The 20250-nt window shown below is 39.5% G+C and overlaps 1 protein-coding gene across 17 annotated transcripts in view; it reads right to left on the reverse strand.

The window, feature by feature from the left end:
• Positions 1-16770: 16770 nt before the first annotated feature.
• PCBP3 (poly(rC) binding protein 3) overlaps positions 16771-20250 on the reverse strand; it is a 56946-nt gene continuing 53466 nt past the window's right edge. For all 17 annotated transcript variants that reach the window (XM_075180470.1, XM_075180469.1, XM_075180479.1 and 14 more), the window contains one exon: positions 16771-18523. In XM_075180470.1, coding sequence (XP_075036571.1) covers positions 18487-18523 — 37 coding nt within the window. In that variant the 3' untranslated portion in view covers positions 16771-18486. The remainder of the gene's footprint in view (positions 18524-20250) is intronic.

Below are 20250 nucleotides of genomic sequence, written 5' to 3' on the forward strand. Positions count from 1 at the left end.
ATAAAAAATGCCCCAGGAGACCTAGAAAATGTATCAATTGTCCTTGAAGAATGTACCCGTTATCCTTGTAGCTTGTTCTTCAGCCAGTTCCCCTGGTTACTAATCCATGTAGGCTGTTAATCCTTATAGGCTGTTAATCCTTGTAGGCTCTGTTAATCCACTAGTAACTCCCCCAAATCCCTTGTTTACCTCTTTATTAGATTTCAAAATACCCACTGACAAAACTTTCCGTACTTCTGCCTCTAATCTCCGTACGCTCGTCTCCCCCACAGCCTCCCACTCAACATGACGCTCTCTTCTTCAATCTCTTCTTCTCCCACTTCTTCTTCCTCTATACTTAACCTTTCTGTTCCTAAAAGTTATTTGGAGTTGTAGTTGAAGATAAAAAATGCCCCAGGAGACCTAGAAAATGTATCAATTATCCTTGAAGAATGTATTCGTTTTCCTTGTAGCATGATCTTCCTCTACACCTCCTTGCTGTGCTTACAAGATTTGAGGAGTTGTAGTTGAAGTTGAAAAATGTACCAGAAGCACTAGAAAATGTATCAGTAATCCTTGAAGAATGTACCCGTTATCCTTGTAGCTTGTTCTTCAGCAAGTTCCCTTGGCTACTAATCCATGTAGGCTGTTAATCCTTGTAGGCTCTGTTAATCCACTAATAACTCCCCCAAATCCCTTGTTTACCTCTTTATTAGATTTCAAACTCCACACTCACCATGATGCTCCCTCCTTCAACCTCTTCTTCTCCCACTTCTTCTTCCTCTAGACTTAACCTTCCTGTTCTTAAAAGTTTTTAGAAATTGTAGTTGAAAATAAAAAATGCCCCAGGAGACCTAGAAAATGTATCAATTATCCTTGAAGAATGTACCCGTTATCCTTGTAGCTTGTTCTTCAGCCAGTTCCCTTGGCTACTAATCCATGTAGGCTGTTAATCCTTGTAGGCTCTTTTAATCCACTAATAACTCCCCCAAATCCCTTGTTTACCTCTTTATTAGATTTGAGAATCCCCACTGATGCCACTTTCCGTACCTCTGCCTCTAATCTCCGTACGCTCGTCTCCCCCACAGCCTCCCACTCACCATGACGCTCCCTTCTTCAACCTCGTCTTCTCCCACTTCTTCTTCCTCTATACTTAACCTTTCTGTTCTTAAAAGTTTTGAGGAGTTGTAGTTGAAAATAAAATATGCCACAGGAGACCTAAAAAATGTATCAATTATCCTTGAAGAATGTACCCTTTATCCTTGTAGCTTGTGCTTCCTCTACACCTCCTTCCTGTGCTTAAAATATTTGAGGAGTTGTAGTTGAAAATGTACAAGGAGCCTTAGAAAATGTATCAGTTATCCTAGAAGTATGTACTCATTATCCTTGTAGCTTGTTCTTCAGCCAGTTCCCTTGGTTACTAATCCATGTAGGCTGTTAATCCTTGTAGGCTCTGTTGATCCTTGTAGGCTCTGTTTATCCACTAATAACTCCCCCAAATCCCTTGTTTACCTCTTTATTAGATTTCAAACTCCACACTCACCATGATGCTCCCTCCTTCAACCTCTTCTTCTCCCACTTCTTCTTCCTCTAGACTTAACCTTCCTGTTCTTAAAAGTTTGGAGAAATTGTATTTGAAAATAAAAAATGCCCCAGGAGACCTAGAAAATGTATCAATTATCCTTGAAGAATGTACCCGTTATCCTTGTAGCTTGTTCTTCAGCCAGTTCCCTTGGCTACTAATCCATGTAGGCTGTTATTCCTTGTAGGCTCTGTTAATCCACTAATAACTCCCCCAAATCCCTTGTTTACCTCTTTATTAGATTTGAGAATCCCCACTGATGCCACTTTCCGTACCTCTGCCTCTAATCTCCGTACGCTCGTCTCCCCCACAGCCTCCCACTCACCATGATGCTCCCTTCTTCAACCTCGTCTTCTCCCACTTCTTCTTCCTCTATACTTAACCTTTCTGTTCTTTAAAGTTTTGAGGAGTTGTAGTTGGAGATAAAATATGCCACAGGAGACCTAGAAAATGTATCAATTATCCTTGGAGAATGTACCCATTATCCTTGTAGCTTGTTCTTCCTCTACACCTCCTTCCTGTGCTTAAAATATTTGAGGAGTTGTAGTTGAAGTTGAAAAATGTACAAGGAGCCTTAGAAAATGTATCAGTTATCCTAGAAGTATGTACTCATTATCCTTGTAGCTTGTTCTTCAGCCAGTTCCCTTGGTTACTAATCCATGTAGGCTGTTAATCCTTGTAGGCTCTGTTAATCCACTACTGACTCCCCCAAATCCCTTGTTTACTTCTTTATTAGATTTTAAAATCCCCACTGATGCCACTTTGCGTACTTCTGCCTCTAATCTCCGTACGCTCGTCTCCCCCAAAGCCTCCCACTCACCATGATGCCTACTCGTTCAACCTCTTCTTCTCCCACTGCTTCTTCCTCTAGACTTAACCTTCCTTTTCTTAAAAGTTTTGAGGAGTTGTAGTTGAAAAGAAAAAATGCCCTAGGAGACCTAGAAAATGTATCAATTGTCCTTGAAGAATGTACCCGTTATCCTTGTAGCTTGTTCTTCAGCCAGTTCCCCTGGTTACTAATCCATGTAGGCTGTTAATCCTTATAAACTGTTAATCCTTGTAGGCTCTGTTAATCCACTAGTAACTGCCCCAAATCCCTTGTTTACTTCTTTATTAGATTTTAAAATCCCCACTGATGCCACTTTCCGTACTTCTGCCTCTAATCTCAGTACGCTCGTCTCCCCGAGAGCCTCCCACTCACCATGACGCTCACTTCTTCAACCTCGTCTTCTCCCACTTCTTCTTCCTCTAGACTTAACCTTCCTGTTCTTAAAAGTTTTGAGAAATTGTATTTGAAAATAAAAAATGCCCCAGTAGACCTAGAAAATGTATCAATTATCCTTGAAGAATGTACCCGTTATCCTTGTAGCTTGTTCTTCAGCCAGTTCCCTTGGCTACTAATCCATGTAGGCTGTTATTCCTTGTAGGCTCTGTTAATCCACTAATAACTCCCCCAAATCCCTTGTTTACCTCTTTATTAGATTTGAGAATCCCCACTGATGCCACTTTCCGTACCTCTGCCTCTAATCTCCGTACGCTCGTCTCCCCCACAGCCTCCCACTCACCATGATGCTCCCTTCTTCAACCTTGTCTTCTCCCACTTCTTCTTCCTCTATACTTAACCTTTCTGTTCTTAAAAGTTTTGAGGAGTTGTAGTTGGAGATAAAATATGCCACAGGAGACCTAGAAAATGTATCAATTATCCTTGAAGAATGTACCCGTTATCCTTGTAGCTTGTTCTTCCTCTACACCTCCTTCCTGTGCTTAAAATATTTGAGGAGTTGTAGTTGAAGTTGAAAAATGTACAAGGAGCCTTAGAAAATGTATCAGTTATCCCAGAAGTATGTACTCATTATCCTTGTAGCTTGTTCTTCAGCCAGTTCCCTTGGTTACTAATCCATGTAGGCTGTTAATCCTTGTAGGCTCTGTTAATCCACTACTAACTTCCCCAAATCCCTTGTTTACTTCTTTATTAGATTTTAAAATCCCCACTGATGCCACTTTCCGTACTTCTGCCTCTAATCTCCGTACGCTCGTCTCCCCCAAAGCCTCCCACTCACCATGATGCCTACTCGTTCAACCTCTTCTTCTCCCACTGCTTCTTCCTCTAGACTTAACCTTCCTTTTCTTAAAAGTTTTGAGGAGTTGTAGTTGAAAAGAAAAAATGCCCCAGGAGACCTAGAAAATGTATCAATTGTCCTTGAAGAATGTACCCGTTATCCTTGTATCTTGTTCTTCAGCCAGTTCCCCTGGTTACTAATCCATGTAGGCTGTTAATCCTTATAAACTGTTAATCCTTGTAGGCTCTGTTAATCCACTAGTAACTCCCCTAAATGCCTTGTTTACCTCTTTATTAGATTTCAAACTACCCACTGACACCACTTTCCGTACTTCTGCCTCTAATCTCCGTACGCTCGTCTCCCCCACAGCCTCCCACTCACCATGACGCTCCCTTCTTCAATCTCTTCTTCTCCCACTTCTTCTTCCTCTATACTTAACCTTTCTGTTCCTAAAAGTTTTTAGGAGTTGTAGTTGAAGATAAAAAATGTCCCAAGAGACCTAGAAAATGTATCAATTATCCTTGAAGAATGTACCCGTTTTCCTTGTAGCTTGATCTTCCACTAGACCTCCTTCCTGTGCTTACAAGATTTGAGGAGTTGTAGTTGAAGTTGAAAAATGTACCAGGAGCACTAGAAAATGTATCAGTTATCCTTGAAGTATGTACCCATTATCCTTGTAGCTTGTTCTTCAGCCAGCTCCCTTAGTTACTAATCCATGTAGGCTGTTAATCCTTGTAGGCTCTGTTAATCCACTAATAACTTCCCCAAATCCCTTGTTTACCTCTTTATTAGATTTCAAAATCCTCAATGATGCCACTTTCCGTACTTCTGCCTCTAATCTCCGTACGCTCATCTCCCCCACAGCCTCCCACTAACCATGATGCTCCCTCCTTCAATCTCTTCTTCTCCCACTTCTTGTTCCTCTAGACTTAACCTTCCTGTTCTTAAAAGTTTTGAGGAGTTGTAGTTGAAGATAAAATATGCGACAGGAGACCTAGAAAATGTATCAATTATCCTTGAAGAATGTACCCGTTATCATTGTAGCTTCTTCTTCAGCCAGTCCCCTTGGATACTAATCCATGTAGGCTGTTAATCCTTGTAGGCTCTATTAATCCTTGTAGGCTCTGTTAATCCACTAATAACTCCCCCAAATCCCTTGTTTACCTCTTTATCAGATTTCAAAATCCCCACTCACCATGATGCTCCCTCCTTCAACCTCGTCTTCTCCCACTTCTTCTTCCTCTATACTTAACCTTTCTGTTCTTAAAAGTTTTGAGGAGTTGTAGTTGAAGATAAAAAATGTCCCAAGAGACCTAGAAAATGTATCAATTATCCTTGAAGAATGTACCCGTTTTCCTTGTAGCTTGATCTTCCTCTAGACCTCCTTCCTGTGCTTACAAAATTTGAGGAGTTGTAGTTGAAGTTGAAAAATGTACCAGGAGCACTAGAAAATGTATCAGTTATCCTTGAAGTATGTACCCATTATCCTTGTAGCTTGTTCTTCAGCCAGCTCCCTTAGTTACTAATCCATGTAGGCTGTTAATCCTTGTAGGCTCTGTTAATCCACTAATAACTTCCCCAAATCCCTTGTTTACCTCTTTATTAGATTTCAAAATCCTCAATGATGCCACTTTCCGTACTTCTGCCTCTAATCTCCGTACGCTCATCTCCCCCACAGCCTCCCACTAACCATGATGCTCCCTCCTTCAATCTCTTCTTCTCCCACTTCTTGTTCCTCTAGACTTAACCTTACTGTTCTTAAAAGTTTTGAGGAGTTGTAGTTGAAGATAAAATATGCCACAGACCTAGAAAATGTATCAATTATCCTTGAAGAATGTACCCGTTATCATTGTAGCTTCTTCTTCAGCCAGTCCCCTTGGATACTAATCCATGTAGGCTGTTAATCCTTGTAGGCTCTGTTAATCCTTGTAGGCTCTGTTAATCCACTAATAACTCCCCCAAATCCCTTGTTTACCTCTTTATCAGATTTCAAAATCCCCACTCACCATGATGCTCCCTCCTTCAACCTCGTCTTCTCCCACTTCTTCTTCCTCTATACTTAACCTTTCTGTTCTTAAAAGTTTTGAGGAGTTGTAGTTGGAGATAAAAAATGTCCCAAGAGACCTAGAAAATGTATCAATTATCCTTGAAGAATGTGAGACCTAGAAAATGTATCAATTATCCTTGAAGAATGTACCCGTTATCATTGTAGCTTCTTCTTCAGCCAGTCCCCTTGGATACTAATCCATGTAGGCTGTTAATCCTTGTAGGCTCTGTTAATCCTTGTAGGCTCTGTTAATCCACTAATAACTCCCCCAAATCCCTTGTTTACCTCTTTATCAGATTTCAAAATCCCCACTCACCATGATGCTCCCTCCTTCAACCTCGTCTTCTCCCACTTCTTCTTCCTCTATACTTAACCTTTCTGTTCTTAAAAGTTTTGAGGAGTTGTAGTTGGAGATAAAAAATGTCCCAAGAGACCTAGAAAATGTATCAATTATCCTTGAAGAATGTACCCGTTTTCCTTGTAGCTTGATCTTCCTCTAGACCTCCTTCCTGTGCTTACAAGATTTGAGGAGTTGTAGTTGAAGTTGAAAAATGTACCAGGAGCACTAGAAAATGTATCAGTTATCCTTGAAGTATGTACCCATTATCCTTGTAGCTTGTTCTTCAGCCAGCTCCCTTAGTTACTAATCCATGTAGGCTGTTATTCCTTGTAGGCTCTGTTAATCCACTAATAACTCCCCCAAATCCCTTGTTTACCTCTTTATTAGATTTGAGAATCCCCACTGATGCCACTTTCCGTACCTCTGCCTCTAATCTCCGTACGCTCGTCTCCCCCACAGCCTCCCACTCACCATGATGCTCCCTTCTTCAACCTCGTCTTCTCCCACTTCTTCTTCCTCTAGACTTAACCTTCCTGTTCTTAAAAGTTTTGAGAAATTGTATTTGAAAATAAAAAATGCCCCAGGAGACCTAGAAAATGTATCAATTATCCTTGAAGAATGTACCCGTTATCCTTGTAGCTTGTTCTTCAGCCAGTTCCCTTGGTTACTAATCCATGTAGGCTGTTATTCCTTGTAGGCTCTGTTAATCCACTAATAACTCCCCCAAATCCCTTGTTTACCTCTTTATTAGATTTGAGAATCCCCACTGATGCCACTTTCCGTACCTCTGCCTCTAATCTCCGTACGCTCGTCTCCCCCACAGCCTCCCACTCACCATGATGCTCCCTTCTTCAACCTCGTCTTCTCCCACTTCTTCTTCCTCTATACTTAACCTTTCTGTTCTTAAAAGTTTTGAGGAGTTGTAGTTGGAGATAAAATATGCCACAGGAGACCTAGAAAATGTATCAATTATCCTTGAAGAATGTACCCATTATCCTTGTAGCTTGTTCTTCCTCTACACCTCCTTCCTGTGCTTAAAATATTTGAGGAGTTGTAGTTGAAGTTGAAAAATGTACAAGGAGCCTTAGAAAATGTATCAGTTATCCCAGAAGTATGTACTCATTATCCTTGTAGCTTGTTCTTCAGCCAGTTCCCTTGGTTACTAATCCATGTAGGCTGTTAATCCTTGTAGGCTCTGTTAATCCACTACTAACTTCCCCAAATCCCTTGTTTACTTCTTTATTAGATTTTAAAATCCCCACTGATGCCACTTTCCATACTTCTGCCTCTAATCTCCGTACGCTCGTCTCCCCCAAAGCCTCCCACTCACCATGATGCCTACTCGTTCAACCTCTTCTTCTCCCACTGCTTCTTCCTCTAGACTTAACCTTCCTTTTCTTAAAAGTTTTGAGGAGTTGTAGTTGAAAAGAAAAAATGCCCCAGGAGACCTAGAAAATGTATCAATTGTCCTTGAAGAATGTACCCGTTATCCTTGTATCTTGTTCTTCAGCCAGTTCCCCTGGTTACTAATCCATGTAGGCTGTTAATCCTTATAAACTGTTAATCCTTGTAGGCTCTGTTAATCCACTAGTAACTCCCCTAAATGCCTTGTTTACCTCTTTATTAGATTTCAAACAACCCACTGACACCACTTTCCGTACTTCTGCCTCTAATCTCCGTACGCTCGTCTCCCCCACAGCCTCCCACTCACCATGACGCTCCCTTCTTCAATCTCTTCTTTTCCCACTTCTTCTTCCTCTATACTTAACCTTTCTGTTCCTAAAAGTTTTTAGGAGTTGTAGTTGAAGATAAAAAATGTCCCAAGAGACCTAGAAAATGTATCAATTATCCTTGAAGAATGTACCCGTTTTCCTTGTAGCTTGATCTTCCTCTAGACCTCCTTCCTGTGCTTACAAGATTTGAGGAGTTGTAGTTGAAGTTGAAAAATGTACCAGGAGCACTAGAAAATGTATCAGTTATCCTTGAAGTATGTACCCATTATCCTTGTAGCTTGTTCTTCAGCCAGCTCCCTTAGTTACTAATCCATGTAGGCTGTTAATCCTTGTAGGCTCTGTTAATCCACTAATAACTTCCCCAAATCCCTTGTTTACCTCTTTATTAGATTTCAAAATCCTCAATGATGCCACTTTCCGTACTTCTGCCTCTAATCTCCGTACGCTCATCTCCCCCACAGCCTCCCACTAACCATGATGCTCCCTCCTTCAATCTCTTCTTCTCCCACTTCTTGTTCCTCTAGACTTAACCTTCCTTTTCTTAAAAGTTTTGAGGAGTTGTAGTTGAAAAGAAAAAATGCCCTAGGAGACCTAGAAAATGTATCAATTGTCCTTGAAGAATGTACCCGTTATCCTTGTAGCTTGTTCTTCAGCCAGTTCCCCTGGTTACTAATCCATGTAGGCTGTTAATCCTTATAAACTGTTAATCCTTGTAGGCTCTGTTAATCCACTAGTAACTCCCCCAAAAGCCTTGTTTACCTCTTTATTAGATTTCAAAATCCCCACTGATACCACTTTCCGTACTTCTGCCTCTAATCTCAGTACGCTTGTCTCCCCCAGAGCCTCCCACTCACCATGACGCTCCCTTCTTCAACCTCGTCTTCTCCCACTTCTTCTTCCTCTAGACTTAACCTTCCTGTTCTTAAAAGTTTTGAGAAATTGTATTTGAAAATAAAAAATGCCCCAGGAGACCTAGAAAATGTATCAATTATCCTTGAAGAATGTACCCGTTATCCTTGTAGCTTGTTCTTCAGCCAGTTCCCTTGGCTACTAATCCATGTAGGCTGTTATTCCTTGTAGGCTCTGTTAATCCTTGTAGGCTCTGTTAATCCACTAATAACTCCCCCAAATCCCTTGTTTACCTCTTTATCAGATTTCAAAATCCCCACTCACCATGATGCTCCCTCCTTCAACCTCTTATTCTCCCACTTCTTCTTCCTCTAGACTTAACCTTTCTGTTCTTAAAAGTTTTGAGGAGATGTAGTGTAAAATAAAAAATGCCCCAGGAGACCTAGAAAATGTATCAATTATCCTTGAAGAATGTACCCGTTATCCTTGTAGCTTGTTCTTCAGCAAGTTCCGTTGGTTACTAATTTATGTAGGCTGTTGAGCCTTGTAGGCTCTATTAATCCTTGTAGGTTCTGTTAGTCCACCAATAACTCCCCCAAATCCCTTGTTTACCTCTTTATTAGATTTCAAAATCCCCACTGATACCACTTTCCGTACCTCTGCCTCTAATCTCCGTATGCTCGTCTCCCCCACAGCCTCCCACTCACCATGACGCTCCCTTCTTCAATCTCTTCTTCTCCCACTTCTTCTTCCTCTATACTTAACCTTTCTGTTCTTAAAAGTTTTTAGGAGTTGTAGTTGAAGATAAAAAATGCCCAGGAGACCTAGAAAAAGTATCAATTATCCTTGAAGAATGTACCCGTTTTCCTTGTAGCTTGATCTTCCTCTAGACCTCCTTCCTGTGCTTACAAGATTTGAGGAGTTGTAGTTGAAGTTGAAAAATGTACCAGGAGCACTAGAAAATGTATCTGTTTTTTCTTGAAGTATGTACACATTATCCTTATAGCTTGTTCTTCAGCCAGCTCCCTTAGTTCCTAATCCATGTAGGCTGTTAATCCTTGTAGGCTCTGTTAATCCTTGTAGGCTCTGTTAATCCACTAATAACTCCCCCAAATCCCTTGTTTACCTCTTAATTAGATTTCAAAATACTCACTCACCATGAGGCTCCCTCCTTCAACCTTTTCTTCTCCCACTTCTTCTTCTTCTAGACTTAACCTTCCTGTTCTTAAAAGTTTTGAGGAGTTGTAGTTGAAGATAAAATATGCCACAGGAGACCTAGAAAATGTATCAATTATCCTTGAAGAATGTACCCGTTATCCTTGTAGCTTGTTCTTCCTCTACACCACCTTCCTGTGCTTAAAATATTTGAGGAGTTGTAGTTGAAGTTGAAAAATGTACAAGGAGCCTTAGAAAATGTATCAGTTATCCTAGAAGTATGTACTCATTATCCTTGTAGCTTGTTCTTCAGCCAGTTCCCTTGGTTACTAATCCATGTAGGCTGTTAATCCTTGTAGGCTCTGTTAATCCACTACTAACTCCCCCAAATCCCTTGTTTACTTCTTTATTAGATTTCAAAATCCCAACTGATGCCACTTTCCATACTTCTGCCTCTAATCTCCGTACGCTCGTCTCCCCCACAGCCTCCCACTCACCATGATGCCTACTCGTTCAACCTCTTCTTCTCCCACTACTTCTTCCTCTAGACTTAACCTTCCTTTTCTTAAAAGTTTTGAGAAGTTGTAGTTGAAAATAATAATAATGTGACCTAGAAAATGTATCAATTATCCTTGAAGAATGTACCCGTTTTCCTTGTAGCTTGATTTTCCTCTAGACCTCCTTACTGTGCTTACAAGATTTGAGGAGTTGTAGTTGAAGTTGAAAAATTTACCAGGAGCACTAGAAAATGTATCAGTTATCCTTGAAGTATGTACCCATTATCCTTGTAGCTTGTTCTTCAGCCAGCTCCCTTAGTTACTAATCCATGTAGGCTGTTAATCCTTGTAGGCTCTGTTGATCCTTGTAGGCTCTGTTAATCCACTAATAACTCCCCCAAATCCCTTGTTTACCTCTTTATCAGATTTCAAAATCCCCACTCACCATGATGCTCCCTCCTTCAACCTCTTATTCTCCCACTTCTTCTTCCTCTAGACTTAACCTTTCTGTTCTTAAAAGTTTTGAGGAGATGTAGTGTAAAATAAAAAATGCCCCAGGAGACCTAGAAAATGTATCAATTATCCTTGAAGAATGTACCCGTTATCCTTGTAGCTTGTTCTTCAGCAAGTTCCGTTGGTTACTAATTTATGTAGGCTGTTGAGCCTTGTAGGCTCTATTAATCCTTGTAGGTTCTGTTAGTCCACCAATAACTCCCCCAAATCCCTTGTTTACCTCTTTATTAGATTTCAAAATCCCCACTGATACCACTTTCCGTACCTCTGCCTCTAATCTCCGTATGCTCGTCTCCCCCACAGCCTCCCACTCACCATGACGCTCCCTTCTTCAATCTCTTCTTCTCCCACTTCTTCTTCCTCTATACTTAACCTTTCTGTTCTTAAAAGTTTTTAGGAGTTGTAGTTGAAGATAAAAAATGCCCAGGAGACCTAGAAAAAGTATCAATTATCCTTGAAGAATGTACCCGTTTTCCTTGTAGCTTGATCTTCCTCTAGACCTCCTTCCTGTGCTTACAAGATTTGAGGAGTTGTAGTTGAAGTTGAAAAATGTACCAGGAGCACTAGAAAATGTATCTGTTTTTTCTTGAAGTATGTACACATTATCCTTATAGCTTGTTCTTCAGCCAGCTCCCTTAGTTCCTAATCCATGTAGGCTGTTAATCCTTGTAGGCTCTGTTAATCCTTGTAGGCTCTGTTAATCCACTAATAACTCCCCCAAATCCCTTGTTTACCTCTTAATTAGATTTCAAAATACTCACTCACCATGAGGCTCCCTCCTTCAACCTTTTCTTCTCCCACTTCTTCTTCTTCTAGACTTAACCTTCCTGTTCTTAAAAGTTTTGAGGAGTTGTAGTTGAAGATAAAATATGCCACAGGAGACCTAGAAAATGTATCAATTATCCTTGAAGAATGTACCCGTTATCCTTGTAGCTTGTTCTTCCTCTACACCACCTTCCTGTGCTTAAAATATTTGAGGAGTTGTAGTTGAAGTTGAAAAATGTACAAGGAGCCTTAGAAAATGTATCAGTTATCCTAGAAGTATGTACTCATTATCCTTGTAGCTTGTTCTTCAGCCAGTTCCCTTGGTTACTAATCCATGTAGGCTGTTAATCCTTGTAGGCTCTGTTAATCCACTACTAACTCCCCCAAATCCCTTGTTTACTTCTTTATTAGATTTCAAAATCCCAACTGATGCCACTTTCCATACTTCTGCCTCTAATCTCCGTACGCTCGTCTCCCCCACAGCCTCCCACTCACCATGATGCCTACTCGTTCAACCTCTTCTTCTCCCACTACTTCTTCCTCTAGACTTAACCTTCCTTTTCTTAAAAGTTTTGAGAAGTTGTAGTTGAAAATAATAATAATGTGACCTAGAAAATGTATCAATTATCCTTGAAGAATGTACCCGTTTTCCTTGTAGCTTGATTTTCCTCTAGACCTCCTTACTGTGCTTACAAGATTTGAGGAGTTGTAGTTGAAGTTGAAAAATTTACCAGGAGCACTAGAAAATGTATCAGTTATCCTTGAAGTATGTACCCATTATCCTTGTAGCTTGTTCTTCAGCCAGCTCCCTTAGTTACTAATCCATGTAGGCTGTTAATCCTTGTAGGCTCTGTTGATCCTTGTAGGCTCTGTTAATCCACTAATAACTCCCCCAAATCCCTTGTTTACCTCTTTATTAGATTTCAAACTCCACACTCACCATGATGCTCCCTCCTTCAACCACTTCTTCTCCCACTTCTTCTTCCTCTAGACTTAACCTTCCTGTTCTTAAAAGTTTTGAGAAATTGTATTTGAAAATAAAAAATGCCCCAGGAGACCTAGAAAATGTATCAATTATCCTTGAAGAATGTACCCGTTATCCTTGTAGCTTGTTCTTCAGCCAGTTCCCTTGGCTACTAATCCATGTAGGCTGTTAATCCTTGTAGGCTCTGTTAATCCACTAATAACTCCCCCAAATCCCTTGTTTACCTCTTTATTAGATTTGAGAATCCCCACTGATGCCACTTTCCGTACCTCTGCCTCTAATCTCCGTACGCTCGTCTCCCCCACAGCCTCCCACTCACCATGATGCTCCCTTCTTCAACCTCGTCTTCTCCCACTTCTTCTTCCTCTATACTTAACCTTTCTGTTCTTAAAAGTTTTCAGGAGTTGTAGTTGAAGATAAAAAATGCCCCAGGGGACCTAGAAAATGTATCAATTATCCTTGAAGAATGTACCCATTATCCTTGTAGCTTGTTCTTCAGCCAGTTCCCTTGGTTACTAATCCATGTAGGCTGTTAATCCTTGTAGGCTCTGTTAATCCACTAATAACTCCCCCAAATCCCTTGTTTACCTCTTTATTAGATTTCAAAATCCCCATTGATACCACTTACCCGTTATCATTGTAGCTTTTTCTTCCTCTACACCTCCTTCCTGTGCTTAAAATATTTGAGGAGTTGTATTTGAAGTTGAAAAATGTACAAGGAGCCTTAGAAAATGTATCAGTTATCCTAGAAGTATGTACCCATTATCGTTGTAGCGTGTTCTTCTGTTTTGAAGTAACTACCAGCTTGCATCTTTAGCATGCAGACTAGTCCATTGTTTCAGTCTAGGCAAAAGGGTTATTGTCCACCAGTCCTGTATGAATGGACATCACACTAGGGGATTTCCTGTCTTCGATTAGCTGTGGATCTAAGTGTGCTAGCATGGGAAATGGGTCTACAGACAGAGCTATAGGTTTAATTACAGAGGAAGGCATTGTGTATTTAAATGTAAAGGTGTCTGGATCCTGATCTCTGTTTAAACAATTTTTGCTGTATAGCCACATTACAATATCTGTTCTTAATTAAATCAGGAATGATTCGTCTGCTATCTCCTGGTCTGTATGTTTACCTGTGAAAAGGTAAAGGAAACAAAGGACCAATCAGGCTGGTCCTGGAATTGCTGATAAGGACATTTCTGGGTTTAAAAGATAGCTCTAGAGGACAGCAAATTGGCATTCACTTAAGAGTGATAGCTGAGGTCAGGCTGGCGTTGAGATATATTAATCTCTGCCCCTGACAGGAAAGGGACAATCGGTCCCTGGAGTACTGCCGTGCCCTGATCTACCTCTCCAGGGCTTGGGGAGCTCTGTGTCCGCCGAAAGCGGAGTGACAGTTACTTTGGGCCACTACGTTTGCTGTTAGTCTTAAAAAAGAGAGGCAGCAGTCCCTTAAAGTAACAAGGATACCGCTGAGGTGTTTTTATTATACCCTGTATGTTGTCTATGCCAGACTGTAATGATGATATTTGTTGCAAGTTATTATTATTTACATCTGTTGTTGCGGTTTTGTGCTACCCTTTTTTTAAATAAACTTATTTGTGTTGTTTTCGGATATTTGCCTGGGTGATGTTGAACCGTGGATAGGTACCGGGTAGGCCAGCTGTGCACCCCAGAAGGTTACGCTAAGCCCGGTATCCTCACAATGGTCTTCTCCCACCTCTTTGTTCTCTATAATTACCCTTCCTTTAGTTAAATGTTTTTTGCAGTTGTGCTTCTAGTTGAAGATGAAAAATGCATCACAAGACCTAGAAAATGTATCAATTTCTGTTATCCTTGTGGCTTGTTTACACCTCCATTAGACTAATTGTCCTTGAAAAAAGGGGTTAATAAGCAAACTGTAAACCAGAAGGGGTTGTTTGGAAAGCCCTCTTTTAGATCTATATTTTACTCTTAAATCAATAGTGTATTTTTCTTTTCTGAAGCAGTACAATTGTATTAAAAATATAAAATTAAAAGAGAATTACACTAATTTCTCCTTGAGTAGCCGGAATGAGAATTAATTAAAAAAGGTCAATAAGCAAACAGACAATAAGAAGGGCTTGTATCTATTGACTGGAGCAGAAATACACACCAGAGTATCCACACAGCTCCTTACCTGCCCAAGGTACGTGAATCCAGATGACTTTTCCCTGAAAAGCAAGTTATCACCTCACCCTTTCGTCAAAGCCCTCACATTGTCAGGTCCTACTGCTTTCTGCTTGTAGTAAACACGTCTTATGGCCAGACATCTCCCTTTATAAAGTCAAGTAACAATAGTGTCACAATGACCCCCCCCCCCCTATATCATCCATGTGTGATGAAATGGATGTGGCTGGTGGGTGTGACAAACCTCTTGGCTAGTTGCCATATGGGTGGAGCTAGTGGATGTGTGTGTAGTAGGAAAAACATTTTGCTTTGAAAGATACTAGTGGTTGTGGCAATGGAAGAGCAGGTGAATGTGACAGAACAATATCTGAAAGTTCTGATTGTATGTAATAACATTCTACACTGTGTCATTTTCAGTCAATGGGCAGTCCTGGGAATGGGAGGATGCATACTGTAAAATGAGACCATTAGAAACTATATTGATCAGCTGTCCATCATTACTTGCTTAATTTTGATTATTTTTCCTTAATGAATCAGGCCCAAAGACACCAACTCTGTTATGCTGTCACATTGAAGGTGTGTGAACACCTTTTTCCACGCCAATCTAAGCGCAATCTTACGGCCCCTTTTTCCGATTTGGACAGCAGGTCACAAACTTCTGCAAGTGACTCAAATGTTGCTGATGAATTGGTTCCATGTAGTGGATCTCAATTTGGCAATACTTGTGTTAATCGCTCACGGCGTGAACCAAAAAACTCTCCAGACAAAATATAGAAAGAAGAAGGAACCAGAGACCTCATAAATGTAGAGAGTACAGCGATTTTCAATTTATCACTGCATGTTTGTTCTAATGCAGAGATTTCGTTGTTGAATAAAGGCTTGTCCTTTTTCCTAACCATTGAACAAAATGATTTTGATTGGATGATTGACACGTATAAGTTTGGATGCCTCTAAAGACTTCACAATTTCTTTCCTTCTGAACAAACTAACAGCAACACCACAAAGAGGAACACAATTGTTAACTAAAAGTAGCACCTTTGACCCTAACAGCACTATTGTATTGCCTGATACTTTTATTGATTATTAAAAAGAGACACAAACACCTATGTTAAAAGACAAAAGATCTCTTATTATAATTTGTCCTTTGACGAAAGGGCAGCCATTAAAACATTAAGTGCTGATAGAAACCTTGTTATCCGCTCTGCTGACAAAGGGTTGTGGGATCGTCCTACAGGATCTTGATAGCTATTCCAGAAAAGTTTTGCAACAACTCTGATGTATCTGGTTACCAGAAATGTACTTTTGATCCCACTCAACAATTTAAAAGTGATATCGATAAGATTATTAATCTGGGACTCATCATCACAGCTAATATTGAACAGGAAACGGTTTATTTTCTTACAGAGAAACACCCGAAGGTACAGATATTGTGTACGTTACCAAACGTCCACAAAAGTTTAGTGGATGCCCCGGGGAGGCCTATAATTTCAGCCAGGGGTTCTTTGTGCCAACCGATATCACAATTTGTTGATATATATCTTTAGCCTATTGTGCAGAATCTGGTGGTATCTCAGATACCACCGATGTTATAAGATGTTTGTCTTCTCTTGGTCCGTTAGAAGATGGATGACAATTGGTGACATTGGATGTTGCTAGTTTGTACAACAATATTCCACACAATCTGGGACTATTGGCCTGTAAAGGTGCTATTGAGTCGTGCACAGAATAATGTGGCCATCCATGTGGCTTCATGATGAAACTGATTGAAATTATTTTACACATGAATTATTTTCTTTTCCATTATAATTTTTATTCTGGTGGCAGTTTGGGATTAATAGTAAGCATGTGATATAAAGAGGAGATTTTAATCATTGCTAGACAGACCAGGCGGGTTTGCTGTGATTAACCTTTTGTGTCACACACACACACACACACACACATGTTACACAAACTCAGATGACTGCTGTTTTTTGACAAATGTGTATACAACAGCATCTTATTGAGAAGTGGATTGAGGTGGAAGGTGGCCAATATTGTGATTATAGTTTTACACCATGTATTTGGATTCCTACAACTTTCCAAATATATTTGCATTGAGAAATAAGCAGACAGAGTCTTGAACGTGCACAGAATAATTTATATTAGACTTTTTGAATAAATAATTATTGCATACACATCAATCTCAAAGAAGAAAGACAACATTATCATACTTAAATGAACTAAATTTCATTCCACAACGGAAACACCAGAAGCTAAGAGAGCCCCAATAATGAAACAAGAAACAGTAAAATCAGATGTGTCTGGAGCAAAGGAATTATACATGTTATGGAATATGAAGCAAAATAATCTGTGTACTGAGGTAATGGGGGAAGCATTTTTATATGACTTTAAGCAAGAGATACTTATGTACATAGGTGGTGTTTGGGGATTGTTATCTAAAGTCTGAAGAAAGAATATAATTTATACAGAAGAAAATATGTTATCAGATGCCTGGGGCTATATCTTTTCAGTAAAAGAGTGAGGGTTGTATATGAAGGAGATCGTAGGGAGGGTCTGTAGTGCTTTGCTACTTTAAGATGGATTCTGAGTTTTAAGTGTACTATCCTGTTTATACTTGTTTTGAGCTGTGCCTTATAAATAGCAAAAGAGCCCAGTGTTAGAGGAACCGTACACCTCCTTGTTAGTTATGCAAACCTCTCTCCCCTGTACTTTATGGGGGGGCTTCCTTCTCTGGATCCCCATTGTTATTGGATTGCAGCCATAGGTCCTGCAGTGCTGACAGATATAAGACGAGAGAGGTCTGTCTTTGACCCTCCCCGATACATGAGGGGAGGAATGCCGAACTAGCAGGGGTTTTTCAAAGACATTTAACCTCTGTAAAGATATGTTGATGGAATTCACAAGGAACGTCAGTGGGAGGTTGTAATTCGTGTACACCATTTGAAAACAAGAGCATATTCTGTGTGCAGCATCCTGTGTCTACTACTTTTGTCTTTGGATGGTTTCTGGCCTCTTAAACTTGAACAGAATAACCTCATTTTATGGGGCCTTAGTGAACAATGTGGTGCAAAGAGTAATCATTCACTGGAACTCACAACAACCAATCAGATATCAGTTTCTGGCAGTGTAAAGTAATGTAATAAAAGCTAATATCTGAATGGTCATTATGGGTTATAACAAGCGAACTACTTGTACTAGTTTATTAAGAAAGCCCTATTGACTTTACATGTGATGTGAACATGTTAATTACCAAATGACTAAACACAAATCCATTTACGTTCAGTATCACATTATCAATCCATTCAAAATTAACACAATAAATAAAATGAAACAGCAGCAGATAATTCGTTAGAGGACAATGGACTTTCCAATTCCCTATAATTATGCTATGCCCTAGGCAAAGAGGATGCATAGTCCTTTATCAAAATATATGTCGCATGCATGTGCTGCTGCGTGAACACCAAATGTAATGTTAAATATGCTGAATATTGAATCTAGCTAGAACATATATGTAGTGACCAGTATGTAGTGGTTTGTATGTTATTGTAAGATCACCACTTATCATGCATGTATTGCAATACTTCTTAGATGTACATATGTGCAGGTCTGTTTGTAATGTAATGCAGTCTGACCAGTTGTGAGTGGATTCCTATGTGACTGTAGTGCCACATGCTGGAGCTACATGGAATTACACACATGATCATTTGAACAGCTTTGGCAAGTCCTGCGCTTATCATACAGGTCTGTAGTGTAGTAGGGAAGATGAAATAAAGTAAAAATTCTTGAAGACAGTCGGCAGAGGCCAGAAGGGTCAGAGAAGGAAGACTCATTAGAGGAAATTACAGCGTGCCCATTCCAGTAACCTCAGACGTCAGCCTGGAAAAAAAGAACATGGAGGGGAAGAGGACATGTAGGAGGAGAGTGAGTGATAGAGAGGAAAGGGGCAAGTAGATGAGAAGATGGAAAACAGGCGTAGGGAGGGAGTGACATCATAAGAGGTACAGGAAAGAACAAAGAGTTTGGAGTAGTTACATAATCAGAGATTGTAAGATGGAAAAAAGAAGCGGAGAATAGAAAAAATATGGCAAGACAGAGGAAAACACAATTGCAAGCACATGGCATGAACATTGATAGTATTTAACAGACAAATGGAAGAACAACAAACATAGGAAAATACAACATTTAAGTCATAGGGGGATGGATGGATGAGGATTTTGAGGGAGAGAAAGAAAGACAGTTAATAGTGATAGTAGAATAAAGTAACAACAACACCTCCTACGCTGCATTATGACTGTAGCAATTGTCTGATTGGATGGTGCTGACAGCAAGTAATCACTCTCACCAACAGCCTTTAAATGTTAATCATTATTTGTCGTCTATTTTTAGCAGTAAAAAACATTTAAGCACTATTCACAATTCACCAACACAGGTAAAAAAACACATTGGGCACAAACTGCTCTTTACACAGTGTTTATCTCACCCATAATCATTGTGCATGGCTGTTTGCCTTTGTGACCCCATGTACAACCAAAATGGCTTCCATCGAGAACAAGATGGCATTAGTCATGTGCAAGAAGTTGTAACATAACAATCACTAGGCAGAGACTATCTGCTCAGTTCGCAGAACCAATATGGCATGTGTGCCAGCCATGGATAAGTGTAATGAAAGATGACGTACTTGGGTGTATTTTTTGGAGTGGGGGGCTATACTTGTTAAATGTGTAGCAAAAAGTGTGGCCATAGTTTGGCTTTATCATGCATTATTATTTACATTTAATATCAGTAAATGTACCTTTGCGAGACCTGTTATATGTTTTTTTTTTTAAAAAGTATTATCTAACATGAACCTAATTAAAAAAAAGTTAATCGACTTAAGGCTATTATTGTTAATCATATACTGTTCCCTAGCCATATATATGCATCACTGTTTAAAAATATATATATATATATATATATATATATATATATATATATATATATACATCTGTTGAACTGAGAACATTCAGATGCCTAAGAGACCAAAATCAAAATATTTTATGAACAAAATAAGTTTTAAAAAATGCATTAGTTAATTTTGCATAATATTTAAAAATTAGATTTTGATGGCTGTCGTTTTTTACAGGGTGCTAAAAGATGAAATAGGATGGGTCATGCTTCCAAACATGACTGCAAAGATGGGAGTTGTTCTGCCAAAGCATCTAAAGCATTTATAACAACATGTTATCCAATGAATGAAATATTGCAAACTTGCCAAGTGACAGAATGTCTCTGTACTAAAACCAGCTTATTAACATATTGATCAAATAAATCTTTTTGACTATCTGTGTTCTTATAATACAGCTGTTCTATATTCTTGAAATTTTTAAACAAGATATTACTAAACTGATTTTTATTATCAAGCAATTGAAATAACATGATTACATATTAAATTTTTTTCACATTTTCTGGACTTTCTACAGAAATAAATGCAGAAATAAAATTGCCATACAAAAATGACCATTAGTAAAATCTGGGTACAGCCTGACTTACAAGTGTGTTCTCACTATATTTTTACTTGGGCCCTGCTCTTTATGCTTCTTTAGGTTCTGTGTTACAGGTCCCAC

This window comes from Mixophyes fleayi, chromosome 7 (genome assembly GCF_038048845.1).
Source record: "Mixophyes fleayi isolate aMixFle1 chromosome 7, aMixFle1.hap1, whole genome shotgun sequence".
Taxonomy (NCBI): Eukaryota; Metazoa; Chordata; class Amphibia; order Anura; family Limnodynastidae; genus Mixophyes; species Mixophyes fleayi.